Source organism: Liolophura sinensis, chromosome 8 (genome assembly GCF_032854445.1).
Source record: "Liolophura sinensis isolate JHLJ2023 chromosome 8, CUHK_Ljap_v2, whole genome shotgun sequence".
In the NCBI taxonomy this organism is placed as follows: domain Eukaryota; kingdom Metazoa; phylum Mollusca; class Polyplacophora; order Chitonida; family Chitonidae; genus Liolophura; species Liolophura sinensis.
Genome location: NC_088302.1, coordinates 37671874 through 37689505, shown reverse-complemented (window position 1 = coordinate 37689505; position 17632 = coordinate 37671874). Strand labels below are relative to the sequence as shown.

Genomic DNA, 17632 nt, shown 5'->3' with positions numbered 1-17632 from the left:
GTCGAAGACCAAATTTTATTTTAAAGCGGAATGATCTATTCTGTGCACACTGAAGAGTTCTAGGTTAGTCGCCATTTATGACAAGCAATCCTATTCTTTTTATCCCGGAAGCACACCGTGAATTTAATAATTTTCGAGATATACTGCAACAGTTCACATTTTTGTGCGCTCCTGTTTCTAAACATCTGTATGGATTGGTTTGCATGGCAACGGTTATTTATTTTAACATTTGAGGTCTCATTCAAGGTTCGGTCCGAACGTTGAGGTTTAAATTCAGGAAACACAGATATGTAGAAACAAGGTATTAAAGCCTTTAACAGAAAAACACAACCTTGGAAAAGCTTTTGTGTAAAGTTCCATCAAGGCACCGATAGCAGAGGTTCCGTTTGACCAGAGCGAACACACAGCTAATATATAGGTGCTCGCATGATGTTTGCGTGCATGACGAGTTAGTTTGCGGCTCCACATTCCAAGGTTACAGAATATTAACCCCTTCCTTTCGAAGACATTTCAATACACTAGAGAGTGGCTCTCAAACAGATGTCTGCGAAGATCGGGGGGCCAAGTAGCTTCCAAGTGCAAAATGAATTTAAATTGATATGTTGGAACTGTTGGGGTCCTGTATGGAGCCCCAGCTGACAATCACGGAGCTGCGACTTGGTGCACTTTTAATGCATCTGTCACTTAACAGTGACCCTAGAGAGCTATTGTGTGCCAAGACCACGCGTCACGTGATACAAACACTGAGCAGTCTCGGACCATTCTGGACAGGTAAACACTGCTGGTCAAGATAACAAGTCTGGTAACGTTATCAAAATGATTCCAAAGAAATTCTTACAAAAAATCTTTTGATTAAGTCAGAATTGTCTTGTTTTTTATATTTTCCCAAAGAAAAGAAAAGAATCATCCAATGCAAAACAAAATAACATTATTATTATTATAAGTAAACAACGAAATACATCTTAGCTGAAAATAAACTTTGTACTTGGGTATGAATTCTAGGGGGATTGGAACGATTGGAACATTGTGGAATCATTGCCGAGGCAGACATAACATAATATTTGACGGTAATCAACAATGGCTTGACTTGAGTTGAAGATCCAAGTAAATGGCTCGAAAATGGTGGAACTGTGCACTGTTTGCTGTGTACGTTATTGGTGGCAGGTTAGACGGCTTGAAATCAGACTGGGCACTGACATCATCCAGGCTGACAGATGGAATTAGATAGAAAAGATCTGGCCTCGTGAATATCTCAGCAACCAAATCAGCCCAGATCTAATCCGCCGATGGAAATTAGTTAGGTGAGTGTCTGTCTGTCTGTTTAGGATGAAGGGGTTATCCCAAATCTTTCTAATGCAGCTTTAACTCGGGCTGGTAGGGGGGACATAAGTGCAAAGCATCCCCCGGGACACGACTAAGAGCATTTTCTGGTCAGGAACATAGAAGGCTGTAAAGCGGTTGAGGGGTAGCGCGATCAAGATCAACGGTATTTCCACCTTTATACGTCAGTGGAGAAACGATGGTCAGGTTATAGGGTTCCATAATGTGCCCGTCATCAAATGATTTCAGATTAGTATGGGTAGAAGGGATGAACGACATTCTAAACAGGGCGTAAGGTAAAGTTTACGGAGCACTTGAGCCTGTCACAGAGTAATGGTCCTTGGTTTTTAAGGGTAAAAGTGTGATACAATGATTATAGGAAAACATCCCATATCACAATGAGGCGCTCAGGGTGGGTGCAAATAAAACAAAATGAAAAATTAAACAATACGGATTATTTGTTTGTCATGGACATTTAACACAATGAACACATTCATGTGTCATCATGAACACATTGTCAGGGACTGAGTATTGCGCAAGACAGGAATATCTGCAACGAACCAGATTATGAAATTCTATTATATATAGGGATATGATACTTAAATAAATAAGGCTCTTAGAACGTGACACGCATCCACACATAACCACCATAGCGTGAGCTTTCGAAAAGTACTTGGAGAATTTTGTATGAAGTAATATAGAGATGATAACACTCAAAGAAGCTCAATATTACAGGCGGTTCTCAGTCAACGTGTTTGGACAGAGGCCGGACTTTGCCAGAGCGTCAAGTCGGTCTGCTCTATTTGCACACTTCACACTAGTGGCTTCCACGATCAGGATTAATAGGAGTGATTATTAAAACATTTAGGGTAATGGATGCAGCGTACAAATTGCCTTTTCTGAGGAGAAAACATGCCAACCTGTCCGCTAAAACAGTTTACCATTCTGGAACACGGCAAGGTAATAGGTGGAGAAATCAATGAACTAGATAAACTGCCAGCCCCGGCTGAATGGCGGAGAACAAGAGACCCCCGACGAAGAATGTTCCTGGAAGGTGTTTACATTGGCAAGGCCACTTACCCCGTCTCTACAGAACATCAAAGAGACCCTGTTTACTTAGAACGGCCACCATAACTGGTGTATCTCAAGCGGGGGCCAAAAGACCCAAATCACATCAAACACTAATATTTTATGTAGTATTTATTAGGTACGTCGTGGCTTTTGTCCCTAGCTCCCAAGGAAAACAAGCTCACAGGCCTTTCGCTCTAAACGACGTTCGCGTTTCGAGTCTGTCTCGAAGGGTATACAGCAATAAACTTTGAGTGTAAGGGTTATGCTCCTACCTCTAATCAGTGCCGCTAACAGCTTCTATTTGCTCCATTAAATGGCTGACCTAGCCGTAAATCATTGCTCCGGCATGGCTTCCATTACATTGCAAAGCGCGCCACTGTGACTCAATGGAACGCGCGCAATCAACAATGAAGATAAACCTGCAAGTGACAAGTGAATCGGCCTAACGAACTGCCTTCAGTGAACGTAATGGTTACATCGTCCAGAAGGGCGAGCAGACAGGATACTAACAAGGCCGTCTGAATCTCACAGCCGATTAGAGCATTTCATGGAGTATTAACCAAATTTCGTCGAGATAGCCGACAACAAAAAGCAAGAGTTCCGAAAGATTCCCCAGTCGCTATCGGTGTTTCGACGAAATTCAGGCTATTTTGACTATCTCGCAACGCTAGCTGTCATCAAGTACATTTAGCCCAGCTCAGGAAAGTTTTACTATGCGGCAAGCGAAGGTTCTGTAAAAAAGTTCGTTTTTTAGTTGACTGACCGAAAATTCAATTGTTGATCGGAATAGCAGAACGGTATCTAGAGAAAATACGAGGTTGTTCTGTTCGCACTTTAAAAGCAACTTTTTTAACGGACATCTATATGCAGATGTTTAACAGCTATATGTTGATATGCCATGATTGGCCGATCAGCTTACATACACACTGTGTTAGTTCATATCACTGGCCCTTGAAGTTGGCGTATCTTTAGGAATCCAATGCTTGTACCCTTGTACAAAGATATTGTGTCATTTAGAATGCTGTTTATGTAACAGCTTTAAAGCTATTTCGGCTTTAGACTATCTGGTTATATCACAAATTCCATAGCCCGTATAATTCTCTGAGGTTATACTCTAGGTTTCGAATCAACGAACTCGGAGTAAAACACCTACAAGCCAGCAAACGACAGCGGTTAAAGCCGTAAAGTCATCCGATCGCATGTTCGAAGCTCAGAGTCACCTCAGCAAAGTTTAAACATGAGAATTTACTGTTTTCTTGTTTCTGTTTTCAGTTTCTCATCGCAGTCAATAGTCAAACACAGCGTCAAAACCAATCAAATAAATACACAAATGAATAAATATAAAGCCCCAGTTCGACCATTAAAAGAGGACAACACCGGTATACTCGTCGCTTTTATCAGAAAGCCGTTATACTATAGCTCAAAGTTTGCCATGGTTGGTCTTTGTGGGACATTTTCCAATATTCAGGAATGTATATCACAGGACCTTGCACTATTTTAGCTTGCTTAACCAAAACATCTCAAAAGCAGATATTTTGTACTTTGTGCTTAAAGGCGTCTACCTGAAACATGATGAGAATGTGCTGAACATAAATGCATGATTTGTTTTCATAGTTTTGAATAAACCTTATTAAGACTGAGTTGAGTTCAATCCAGAGCAGACTCAGGTCATGATTTAAACATGGGACTCTTGGTAAATATGTTGTTTAGTGTACCAGTGACTGACTGCTTAGATTTAACGTCGTACTTAACTATTTTTATGACGAGTCCTTAGAGTGCATGTGCGTGTAATGTGCCTCCTTGTTGCAGGATGGATTTCCACCGCTCTTTTATCTAGTGCTGCTTCACTGAGACGACTTACCGAGGGCAAGTAAGCTGCCCCTCACGCGACATAATTTATGGTACGGGTCAAGGAAGCTACAACTTCCTCTTTTAAGGTCTTAGGTGTGACACGATACAGGATTGACCCTGGATCTACCACCCCCCGAAGAGGACGCTCTACCAACTGAGCCATTGGGGCCCGGTAAGAAACAAGTTAGTGTTTACTCCTAATTGCACAATTTTAATACAAAATGTACCAGTTCATTCGATTAAGAGTACCACGTAAAACACCAATCAATTAAAGAAATAAATCAATCAATCGACTAAGAGGCTTCCTTTACCGACTGGTTATCGTGCTAGAGCAGTGCAATGTCCCAAGAGCCTTTCACCAAGTGCTGTTGCCGTGAGTTCAAGCCCAACTCATGCAACTTCCTTTCCGTATGGGAAGGTCTGCCAGCAATGTAAGGAAGGTCGAGGGTTTCCTGCCACCATAATGCCGGCCACCGCCGTACAGGTAAAATATTTATATATACGGCGTAAACACCAATGAAATAAATAAATAAACAATACCTGATTTGCAAGGCCTTATTTTAACATTCATCTCAGTGCTTACTTGTTCCCACAAACGGAAAGTTTGTCTTATAGCATAACGTTTATCATGTGCTCACAATTTTGACAAAAATGAGTACGAAAATATGCGTTCAAGGCACTTGCCTGATCTTGATTTAGTAAGAATGTTTTGAGAAATCAGCCTGTAGTCATGATTTATTGCATATCTAACAATATGTATGTCTAGATCAAACCGCCATCGTATCTTACTATCTTTCCTTCTTTATTGGATTTGTTAATGTAACGTCGAAAATATTTCTACTTCACTATTTCATGGCGACCATAATAATAATCGAGATAATGTGTGAAGGAAACCGGTCAGAATTCGAGTGAATGAAGATTTGATCAGAGTTTGTGTTATTACAGATATTTACTTCTTGCTTCAATGCTTCTTTGAAAGCTTGGCTATACACCGTTGGCTCTATGGTTCAAACATCTAATAGGCGCAATGAAGGGTCAGTTACCTTCAAACATAATTAAAGCATTTCCTTAAACTCTACATCTGTTGTATTAAATTTGAGATTGGAAAACGGATGACTCTAAGGAATGTAGCTTCTCCGTCCTGTGCAAGAGGCAATAGAGAACCAATCTATAATGGCGGCTAAATCCTCAACGATTTCGCTAAAAATTATCCTAACCCTCGATCACTTCACCGTTCCCGGCTACTTCATCAAACATTACTAAAAAAAAAAACCTCGCAGTAGCTGGCCAAAGACTGTCATTGTTTCCAATTATCTCAATAAAATTACGATAGATCTATTGTCCAGAGGCAGGTCGCGTGTCTCTGTAGTACGGAGCTAATGCCATGCACGTTTTTTTTTTTCTCTCTCTCGCTCTCTCTCTTGCTGGTTGCAGTTAATGTTTTGTTTCTAAGAATGGATTAGACCGAATAAAAAAGTCCCTAGGTCATTCATTGTGGACAGAAATGCACCGGGTGTAATGGAACAACTCACAACATATAGCAGGATGTCTTTATCCTCAGATAATTAAGCCATTTTCTTTGCCAATAGCCTAAAACGGCATTTGGCGTAACGTTCCGAGATTTTCAATTCTCCCCAAATGGACTGTTGCCATAAACTAGCGTTTTGCAGGACTTTTTAATTGACCCCAATTAAACCTTTTCATTATGCGGACAACCGAACAAGCGCATTAGCCGTGTTTAACTCAGCTTGTGTTTCCTTTGCTGGGAAATAGCCCTTTGTATCAAGAGCTTCATCTAAAGTATTTACCAAAATAATGATTATGGATTTGTTATCTTAACAAGTTTATGAAGACAGACTGGAGATTGTCGGGTCTTTCGATTATTACAGCTAGCAACTTTATTATCGGCTGGTACTTGTGATGGGGATACCAGGCTGTATTCAATGCCACGCCAGGCCAGACAATTCTATATATATATGCAATATCAAATCATCCACTTTAATGACTCTCAGTGTATGATGAAGAATCCTGAAACGCTGTATAAACCAGCCATTAAACACAGACAGAATTCACAATTACTTCTCATTTCTCAAACAGTAAATATTGCTAAATAAACTGGCAATTCCAAATTACTTCCGACAACTCGTTCCGTCTTAACTAATAAATTGGTTATGATTCTCTGTGCATGCATGCATTGCTGAATTAACTGGACTGGTGAGTACTCTAAATGAAAGTTTTCCAATATTATAAGTTTTATTATGATGGATACGTATTAATTTTATTAAATGACATTTCCCCTGGTGAATAAAATTTTCCTGCTAGCAGATTTATATCCGTGTTGTTGTTGTTCGTTTTTCTGCACGTGAAGATCCCAAAAGAGAAATATCGAGAGAAATGCTATGGGTCTGTACGGCCACTTATATTTTAAACATTTTTCGGAACCTGAGGGAAATTACGTCTCAGCCGGATTACCGCAAGATAAATACATAGGCTATACGTGATGGCTATTTTCCTTAGCAGCTGCATGATATAACTCGGGATGTGTGCTTACCCCAGCCCCTGACATATTCTTTTACAGGCTGTATTCAATTTCCTCTAAATTAGCCGAATGACAGATCCAAACCTTTCGTACTTCTGGCTGGTGTTTCCACATTCCAGTCCGCCCAGCGCTATTGCCACGGAAATTGCCTGAGATCCATAGCTGTTGCTGCTAGTCCTACATTTGATGAAAACTACGTACGAGTCTTATCGGTAATTGAACCCTGTTTCCGGCCCTGCCAGGAATACGCCACACCGTGTGCCGGCAATATTGAAGTTTACACCGAGAACAGTTTATCGTAAATAATATATCTGACAAGACGGCAGCCGGGAAACCGCCAAGTATCATCCAGAAATGACGATTTACAACTCAGAGAGTAAATAGAGCAAAGAATCGCAGAAAATTCTCGATCTCCGGACGCTATCTTCCTTAATCAGATTTGCATAGGAGACAAAATGAACAAGATTAGTAAGGCACAACCCTATTCCCTACATCTACCACTCCAAGAAGTCGCTTATGGAATTATTTTATTAATCTGGGACGGTACTTGAACATATTAAATGTGACCAACTGTTTGCACAGCTTGAGGACGTTTAAGGCTCATGGGAGGGCCTTGCCTATGCAGTACATCTTTAATTATATTGCCTCACTCCCAAGAAAATCTAATGAATTTATTTATCTTAATAAATATACTGATGTATTCTTATAGGGGATTTTATGTCCTTCAAGATGTAGTTTGTGGACAGTGGTGGCAGTGTATCTTTCCAGGCTCTCCTTGATTATATCTAACAATGTTTACCAACGGTAGGAGTAATAATGAGCCTGCATATCGGACACCTTAACATCGCCTGACAGATATGGTAAACCCAAAAATTATTAAAGAAAGGAGCTTCCTGTTGAGTAGGTGACCTTGACAGTGATACGACTGAAAGGTCCCCAGTGGTACAAGATGATATGAATGATGGGTTCCCAATAGGAAACACACCCAGAACGTACGACTGTGCAGAGAGTTGACGACGAGAGTTTTATAGCGAGCCTAAATTCAGGAAAACGGCAATGGGATTTCCCATAGCCGACCATCCAGACGAGGGGAAGGATGTAATTTTACTGCATATTCCATTTTGGATAGAAATTCATGTATAAATGGATGATGTGGAAGCCAGAGGGCATGAGAGTCTAAATGAAACTGGAGATTGCTATTCAGAAGCCACGGGGGTCTGGTGCCAGAGAAACACGGCGGTTGGAACAAGGATTCGCGGCTGAGAGTGCATAGATTGTTGTGTTCAGGCTTGCCACACTGGCATGTAAGCCAGATACAGTTAAAGTAGGCGTACATGGACATTGTCAAAACACTCATTCAGTCAGAAAGAAATGACTCGACGGATGAATACAAGAGATTGCGTTTCGGAGAAAAGGGATCGTTTCCCCGTGACCAGATGGCGCGGAATAACACTGAATTGGACGGTGTTAATTACACTGTGACACTCATGATTTTTATGCGAGCGAAGAGTATCGTTTGAAATGAAATACTGGGACATTAGTCCGATTTATCTCCGGCAACACGGCAAAAACCTCGGTCGTCCATAAATACAGAGACATAAAAGAAGAATAGCACTCATCATACATCAAACCGGCCACGTTTAATATACGGAATTTATTTTTGATCCCATTTGTCATAAATTTTTCGGCAGCTTCTCTTCCTTGTATTGACTGTTAGCACACACATCACCGATCACGAATTCCCATAAATGAGCTCAGTGTATGGATCACCGGGCTTTATACATAATTAGTCAAATCAGAATAGGCTTGGAAGGTGAGACATGGAAAGCATACGGAATCCAAGCGTCAAGTCCAGCCTGCGTATACCAGTGATAAACAATAAAGGGCGCTCCAAGTCAATAATGACAAGATTCAGTCCCAAAACAAGCCCAAATCACCAGTTTCAAGAGGATGTAAGAAAAAATTATATAAATAGTAAGTAAAGCCAGTAAGATGTAGGAGAGAAGCAGCCGTCAGTTTTCAGTTATGCAGGGAAGACGGTCGATATTCTAAGCATGGCATCCAAATTAAATTTCAAACTCGTAGTACGTGAGTAATTTACAGATCCATTACTTAAATAGGTATCCCTCCGCCCGTATGCTAACAACCTGCGGATGGTCGTGGGTATTCCCCGGGCTCTGCCCGGTTTCCTCCCACCATAATGCTGGCCGCCATCGTATAAATGAAATATTCTTCACTACTGCGTAAAACACCAATCAAATAAATAAATAGTTATCTGGGTCGAGCTGTGATTGTAACCGTTAATAAGAACAACATGTTGATGTAATAAACATGCAATAGATGTTTATACGCCAATTTAGTGGAACATATAGATGGTACATAGAAGCATGATGGGGCGGAAAAGGAGGCGAGATGTGACTGAATAGAAATCGACATGGCAGTACATTTATACTTACTATGCTTTCCAAGCTTAAATAAACTTCGGGTTGAGAGGAGGATGGGGTGGGTTGGCATGAGGGGATTTAGGGGCGGTGCTGTGGTATAATACGGCTCTGATCCGATCTGATCTAATCTGACCCCACAGATCGGCACTACTTGGACTAAGGGAAACGTACTCCGAACAAGGTGGTGCTACAGTATTTTCTGTAATAAATTTCTGAATGGATTATGCCACCGATATCCATTGTGTACCCTGGGGTACATATACCACGAGAAATACCATGAGATATACCATGCAATGTACCACGAGACTCTATTACAGCATGACAGTAAATTAAAGTGGTATTATGTAAGTAGGCCTCAGTGGTCGCAATGATAACTTAAAGAATAACCCCTAAAGTGAATGTACAACCGATATCCATTTGTATACCCTGGGGTATATACCACGAGTAATATCATGAGCTATACCATGCAATGTACCACGAGACTCTATTACAGCATGACAGTAAATTAAAGTGGTATTATGTAAGTAGGCCTCAGTGGCCGCAATGATAACTTAAAGAATACCCCCAAAAGTGAATGTACAAATCATTCAGATTCATCTCTACGATGGACACAAAACAGCAAAAAAAAATTTGTTTGAGTTTTACTACACTGGCATTTGAAACATTGTCACGGCATGTTTTTTAGTGTGACAAAATCCTGCATGACACGATTATGTCAGCGAGATATCTTGGTCAGAGACATACAATATAGGAGTATCAACCCAACAAAAACAGTAAATAGCAAATAAAACTGACAATAACACAAGCATTCATTTTACATACAAGATATTCAAGCGCATACACGATAAAATCTATAAATCACTCACCTAAACAAAACAATGAAGTTAATAAACCATGAGACGGAAGATACAGAGTCACGAGCAAAGTACGATGTAATGTAAATGCTCATGGCGTGTTGCGAGTACATTCGCATTCATAAATCCCACACTTCGCCCACTATGCCAACAGAAACGGGCTATAAGATTCATAGAAATGTAGAATTATTCCCTACTGGTTACACCTTCTCTATGTTCATAGTGCAAGTAAGCCTATAAATATGGACTCTCTTCTCGAAAAAGCGACACATCACGTCAGACGGTTTACCGCTTCGGAAAGCTTTCGATCACTTTTTACACCAAGGTTTTATTTACTGTGACTGAATGCTGATATTAATAATACACGCTGTTACAATCTTTATTTCCTACAGAGTTCCTTGTTTTCTCATAGTTTGCATCTCATTTGGAAACATTTTATTAATGCTCTCATTGGTTCGGTTATGGGCTTAGAGTCAGAAAACCTGTAAGTTTTCTTGCAAAGGGCAGTGGTTTTGTTTCCGGTTTCTTCCAAACATAAACCTTATAGCATTACACCGCAGTGAGATAATAAAGTTATGGTTCGCAGATACATGTATTAAATGTACACTTATAGCTCTAAGCTAGACCGGAGATTTTTCAAAAAACTTGCACACTCGGCAATCAAATGCAATTTTTCTATTTATCAAGTGTGACTCAAGTCATTGCCTCTCAGTAAATTTAAGACTCGTGCTTGTGCTGTTTAGAGTGTTAAAATGATTCTAAATTATGAAACATTTATCATGGAAGCTACTATATAAATTTTACGAACTTGTTATCAAATTTCAACGATAACACGTGTACATACATGGATGATATTTTGTCAGAGGTAATATTTTGAGCTATACTAGAATAATAGAAAAATAACACTGGATGTGCGCTGATTGATTTTTTTGCCAAGTGATCTTCAGGATAGCCTATTTTAGTGATTGGCAGATCATGTGCGTTTACGCTGGTTTACTGATCTGTTACTTCGATACATATAGCTTTCATATGACTTGTTATGTTTTCATACAAACAGGAATTTTTCAAGAGGTTTCACTGAGGTTGCACACCACACCGGCTGGACGTAAGTAACTGCATGTAAGTCTACACAAAAAGGCTTGGCGAACGGTAGTGTGCGGTAATTGTCGCCAAAACCCGGTGGACAATTAAGAACGTAAAAATCTAAAGTTCCAGCCCGGGGATGGGACTGAGTCGTCACATTTCTACACACTGGAAGTTTATCAGCTGAACCATCTGGTCAGAGCACGTGTTCATTATAAAGCTCTCAGACACATTGGTGTACGTCATGCTTAGGGTGCAACTTCCCACTTCAAGCGCCAGCTTTACAAACCCTTAAATGTGAGCTAGAAAATTATATAGGATGTGGACACTCGTGACGCAAAATACCTGCTCTTGACGGCAACAAAAAAATTAAAGTATACAAATTTCACTCAACTGCTCTTACCTTCTTCCAGTTCTACCTACAGACAACATAAGCTTCTTTTTGGAGGAGAAATGTCTGATGATATGGATATTAAGACCGGTGTCCCGCAAAGCTACATATCGGAACCTTTACTTTTTATACTATGTATAAATAAACTACCATTATTTATAAAAGACAGTGGCAATTCTATTGACAACTTGGCTGATGACACAACTACCTACTCCTCCTCAGGCAATATGTCTGACATTGAGCGCAATTTAAACAGCGGTATGGATTGTACAAAAGACTGGTGCATCAAAAACCTCATGTTTATCAATCCCCCAAAATCTAAATACATGATGCTGGATTCCAGGCTAAGGCTGCAGTTAATCAGACACGTTCCTTTCTCTGTTATACTTGATGGAAGTAAACTCGAACAAGTCAGTAATGCTAAACTGCTTGGTATTTATACTGATGAACATCTTTCCTGGAACACTCAAATCAATAATGTGTGTAAAAAGGTTTCTAAATTGTTAGGGATTCTACGAAGGAAGAGAGCTCTTCTAACACGTCACTGTAGTGACATTTTCTATAAGTTTTATGTTCTTCCTCACTTTGATTATTGCTGTTCAGTATGGAGAAACTGTTCAATTAAAAATACAGAAAGGAGACGCAAGTTACAGAAAAGAGCTGCTTGTTTAGCTCTACAAGAAGGCATAAACACTTATCTTATAGACCTGGAAAAGCGTTACTTTCGAGACTAAAATGGATGAATTTTTAATTAAAGGGTAAAGTACAAAATTCTTTGTATCATCTACAAAACATTACATAATCTCTGTATAAATTATATCAAAGAACTTTTCCCTCCACACAAACAGCTGCACAATATTGTTCTTAGATGAACACAGCATAGTATGTATTTCCCGAAAGAAAGGACAAATTACATGACAGAAAGTTTTACAAGTATAGACATCAAAGTATGGAACTTCCCCCCAATACACATTAAAGAAGCCCTTTCCATATGAAGCTTTTAGTCACGCTACTTAAAATTACAGTTATCTGCAGACAACAACTGAAATGTATATTAATGTATTATGATAGCCAACCTTTTCATATGGCTAGGCCCCTGTACCACTCTTGCACACATGTGCATTGTTCAAACCAAACAGGCGATGGGAAAGTGGCCTTCTCCCACTCCTTTGGTTTGTCCTCTGTACATGTGTGTAGGGGGTTCCAGCCAACAGGAAGGGGGGGGGGGGGTTCTAATGTTGGTTGGAACAATTGTGGGGACAGTAGGCCTACTATTGGTTTTGTTGTTGCTTTTGTATTCATAAATACATGTACCTTCACTTTTCAAACTACACGATGCTTTATCTTGTTTTTTATATATATATATATTGTTCTATTTTTTCGATGGACTCTGAAGAACATGTCTACTATATACTGTTTTCTCTGTGAAGGCCTTGGGGAAGTTGCATTGTAAATAGAGCGAGCTACCTTCAATAAATTAAGATATTGTTATTATTATTATTATTATTATTTTTATTATTATTATTATTAAGGTTTGTTTTCTAAAAAAAGAATAATCTTTCATTGTGGGGAGTTTTAAGGAAACAGTTTTGTAATAATGGGGCATTCGCAAACCAGCACCTACAGAGGAATCTCAAGATACTGTTATTGTTTTGATATTTTTGATACCACTAAACACTGATAAAGGTAAGCATTAAGTGTCGTGGTCTCAAAGACAAGAAGGCATCAGACGGCCGTCAAACGTACTAAAACATAGGCCATCTTATCAAATGTTAATTAAAACACTTCAGACAAGTAAAAAAAACTGTACAATGGTGCTAATCACTGGGCAAACACAAACTGATTACCACTAAGGCAGCTTTTGTGTCTATAAAAAGCACAGTCATCACATAAATACTAGAGCAGGTGTTATTTTACACATCCCACAGGCGCTGTTACATGTATCTTATGCTACCATGCAGTCTCACACTGAATTTATACATATACACACGCATGGGTACGCTTATTCAACTCAGCACAGGATATGGAAGTACCGATATTCCATAAACACTTCTAGCTTTCCAACCATTATTTGGTCGTGCAAAACGTAAAGCATTATTTGTGCTGCTATTATTAGTCTGTTACTTATCAGTTTATATTCAGGAATTGATATTCGAATAAATTCATACGATTTTCTTGTGAATGCGCCTAGCTATGCTTTAGTCATTCATTAAGCTGATGTCAGATTCCAGAGACCAACAGGCTGTGACATCAACGACACACACGGCCACACTGTCCATTACACTGTGACATCAACGACACACACGGCCACACTGTCCATTACACTGTGACATCAACGACACACACAGCCACACTGTCCATTACACTGTGACATCAGCGACACACACAGCCAAACTGTCCATTACACTGTGACATCAACGACACACACAGGCATACTGTCCATTACACTGTGACATCAACGACACACACAGCCACACTATCCATTACACTGTGACATCAACGACACACACGGCCACACTGTCCGTTAGACTGTGACATCAACGACACACACAGCCAAACTGTCCATTACACTGTGACATCAGTGACACACACAGGCATACTGTCCATTACACTGTGACATCAACGACACACACAGCCACACTGTCCATTACACTGTGAGATCAACGACACACAAAGTCATAGTTTACATTACACTGTGACATCAGCGACACACACAGCCACGCTGTCCGTTAGACTGTGACATCAGCGACACACACAGCCACACTGTCCATTACACTGTGACATCAACGACACACACAGCCACACTGTCCATTACACTGTGACATCAACGACACACACAGCCACACTGTCCGTTAGACTGTAACATCAGCGACACACACAGCCACACTATCCATTACACTGTGACATCAACGACACACACGGCCACACTGTCCATTACACTGTGACATCAACGACACACACAGCCACACTGTCCGTTAGACTGTAACATCAACGACACACAAAGCCACACTATTCATAAGACTGTTACAACACCGACACACACAGCCACGCTGTCCATTACACTGTGACACACAGACACACTAACCATTACACACAGACACACTAACCATCACTTTGGTCATCACACTGACACTTCAGTGACACACACACTGACCATCACACTCTGATATCAGTCAAACACACTGTCACACTGACCAGCATGCTGTTATATCAGCTATATACTGTCACACATCAGCCACACACGTATAACCACACTAATCATCAAACTATCAAACACATCAGCTATACATAAATCTAGACTAACGACACATTGTCACACTAACCTTCAGACTGACATCTCGGAATCACACACACTGTCCAGCTGATCATCATATAAACCTACAGTCATACTGAGCAGCAGACTGTCAAATCCGGTTCACCTACTTACCCTAACCCCCAGACTGACCATTAGACCGTCATATTCGCGACACACGCAGTCACACTATCCACCTGATTGTCGCATCACAGAGTCACAGTGACGACCGCAATGTCACATGAGCGACATCTAGAGTCACACTGCCAAGTTGATTGTCACATCATACAGTCATACTGACCATCTACATGTCATCTAGAGTCACACTGCCCAGCTGATTGTCACATCATACAGTCATACTGACAATATACATGTCACATCGGGTACACCTGGAGTCACACAGCCCAGCTTATTGTCACATCATACAGTCAAATTGACTATCTGCATGTCACATCAGGTACACATGGAGTCACACAGCCCAGCTGATTGTCACATCATACAGACAAACTGACCACCTGCATGTCACATCAGGTACATTTATTGTCACACAGCCCAGCTGATTGTCACATCATACAGTCGCACTCACCTTCTGCATGCCACTTCAGATGTACCTACTGCCACACAGCCCAGCTGATTGCCACATCATACAGTCAAACTGACAAACTACATGTCACATCATATACATCTACTGCCACACAATCCAGCTGATTGTCACATCATACAGTCATGCTGACAATCTACATGTCACATCAGGTTCACATGGAGTCACACTGCCCAGTTGATTGTCACATCATACAGTCATACTGACAATCTACATGTCAAATCGCCAAGCTGATTGTCACATCATACAGTCAAATTGACTATCTGCATGTCACATCAGGTACACATGGAGTCACACTGCCCAGCTGATTGTCACATCATACAGTCATACTGACTATCTGCATGTCACATCAGGCACACATGGAGTCACACTGCCCAGCTGATTGTCACATCATACAGTCATACTGACAATCTAGATGTCACATCGGGTACACATGGAGTCACACAGCCCAGCTGATTGTCACATCATACAGTCAAATTGACTATCTGCATGTCACATCAGGTACACATGGAGTCACACTGCCCAGCTGATTGTCACATCATACAGTCAAACTGACAATCTACATGTCACATCAGGTACACATGGAGTCACACAGCCCAGCTGATTGTCACATCATACAGTCATACTGACTATCTGCATGTCACATCAGGTACACATGGAGTCACACTGCCCAGCTGATTGTCACATCATACAGTCATACTGACTATCTGCATGTCACATCAGGTACACATGGAGTCACACAGTCCAGCTGATTGTCACATAATACAATCATACTGACAATCTACATGTCACATCAGGTACATCTATTGTCACACAGCCCAGCTGATTGTCACGTCATACAGTCATACTGACAATCTACATGTCACATCAGGTACACATGGAGTCACACAGCCCAGCTGATTGTCACATCATACAGTCAAACTGATTTGCCAGGATGATTCACCGTACACCTGGAATCACACTGCCCAACTTAGGCCACGTTCGCAAAACGGCGTACGACATTCACTTATCGTACATTTCTCGTTGGATATTTTGTAAGTCACTATTAACGTACCATTGTCCTATATGCGCGACATTGTACAAGTATGACATCTTTGTGAAACATCGATTGTCACATCGCACAATCAAACTGACCATCTGCATGTTACATCAGGTACACCTATACAGTCACATTGTCCAGAATTCGGTTAAAGACACTAATCAATACACAGCGTGATCGCTTAGCATCAACGACCAGGACCCGTTATGTCATCGCCGGTAATGCGGAGAAAATCTCTACGTAGATTGTATGGTTTGTTTGTCTCTGATCACCAGATAGACGCGGGTAAGCATTTATGTTAGCCCGATGCCATTTATCCTCTATTTATCCTCAAAAAGAGAGAAATACATCAGCGATGTAACTATTCATGCTGACAATAAAGAATACAACACGATCATACAGTACAACAGAGGATATTACGTTAATATTGTATAAACAGTATAACGGCTGGTATTGCAATGATTGGGCCGATGACAAAAAGCGGACTTATTCTTGACTTACCTATTGGTATGGTCTTTGGATAAGGATGTTTCTGGTTGACGGTGACCAGAGGGAAGCTGAGAAGGATGAAGAGAGTGGTCATAGTCCCGCCCATGGTCTTCACCCCGGTCAGTGGTCTCTCCAGGAGTGGACAGGGCATCCTCTCGAGAGGACATCGGTACCCCTAGGAGCGTCACACGGTCATCCAAAACAGAGCCACGGCGTCGAGAAACACGTTTACTCCTTCATAGCAAAACGCACTACCATTCACTGAAATTCAAGTTAAGACAGTTGGTTAGTGGCTCTATCAGTCTTATGAGGGAAGCGATAGTGACATGCGCAGATGGCTGGCTCTGCGTTTTAGGGTTAGAGGCAGGAGTCGTCGTCGTCGTAGACCGGCATGGCATAACGCTATACATACAGGCTCCCCAAACCCAGTGAGGTGAGGCCAGTGGATAAGAAGAGATCCCTGCAGAAGCGAGCAGGAAGCAACCAAGAACTAATTGTATTGCTAAATTTGTAAACGAAGGTCAGGCCAGAAAGAAATAAAGCCGGGCTTCATGCAGAAGCGACGTTACTGGGTCTGCACAGGGCTTCTACAGTTCGTGTCTGACCCGAGAAGCGCGGGGGAAGCCAGCTTCCCAGTCAGCGGCGCGCAGACAATACG

The 17632-nt window shown here is 41.0% G+C and overlaps 1 protein-coding gene across 1 annotated transcript in view; it reads right to left on the bottom strand.

The window, feature by feature from the left end:
• Positions 1 to 17125, bottom strand: part of LOC135473491 (glutamate receptor-like) — a 61383-nt gene extending 44258 nt beyond the window's left edge. The window contains exon 1 of the mRNA XM_064753342.1: positions 16987 to 17125. Coding sequence (XP_064609412.1) covers positions 16987 to 17125 — 139 coding nt within the window. The remainder of the gene's footprint in view (positions 1 to 16986) is intronic.
• Positions 17126 to 17632: the final 507 nt, after the last annotated feature.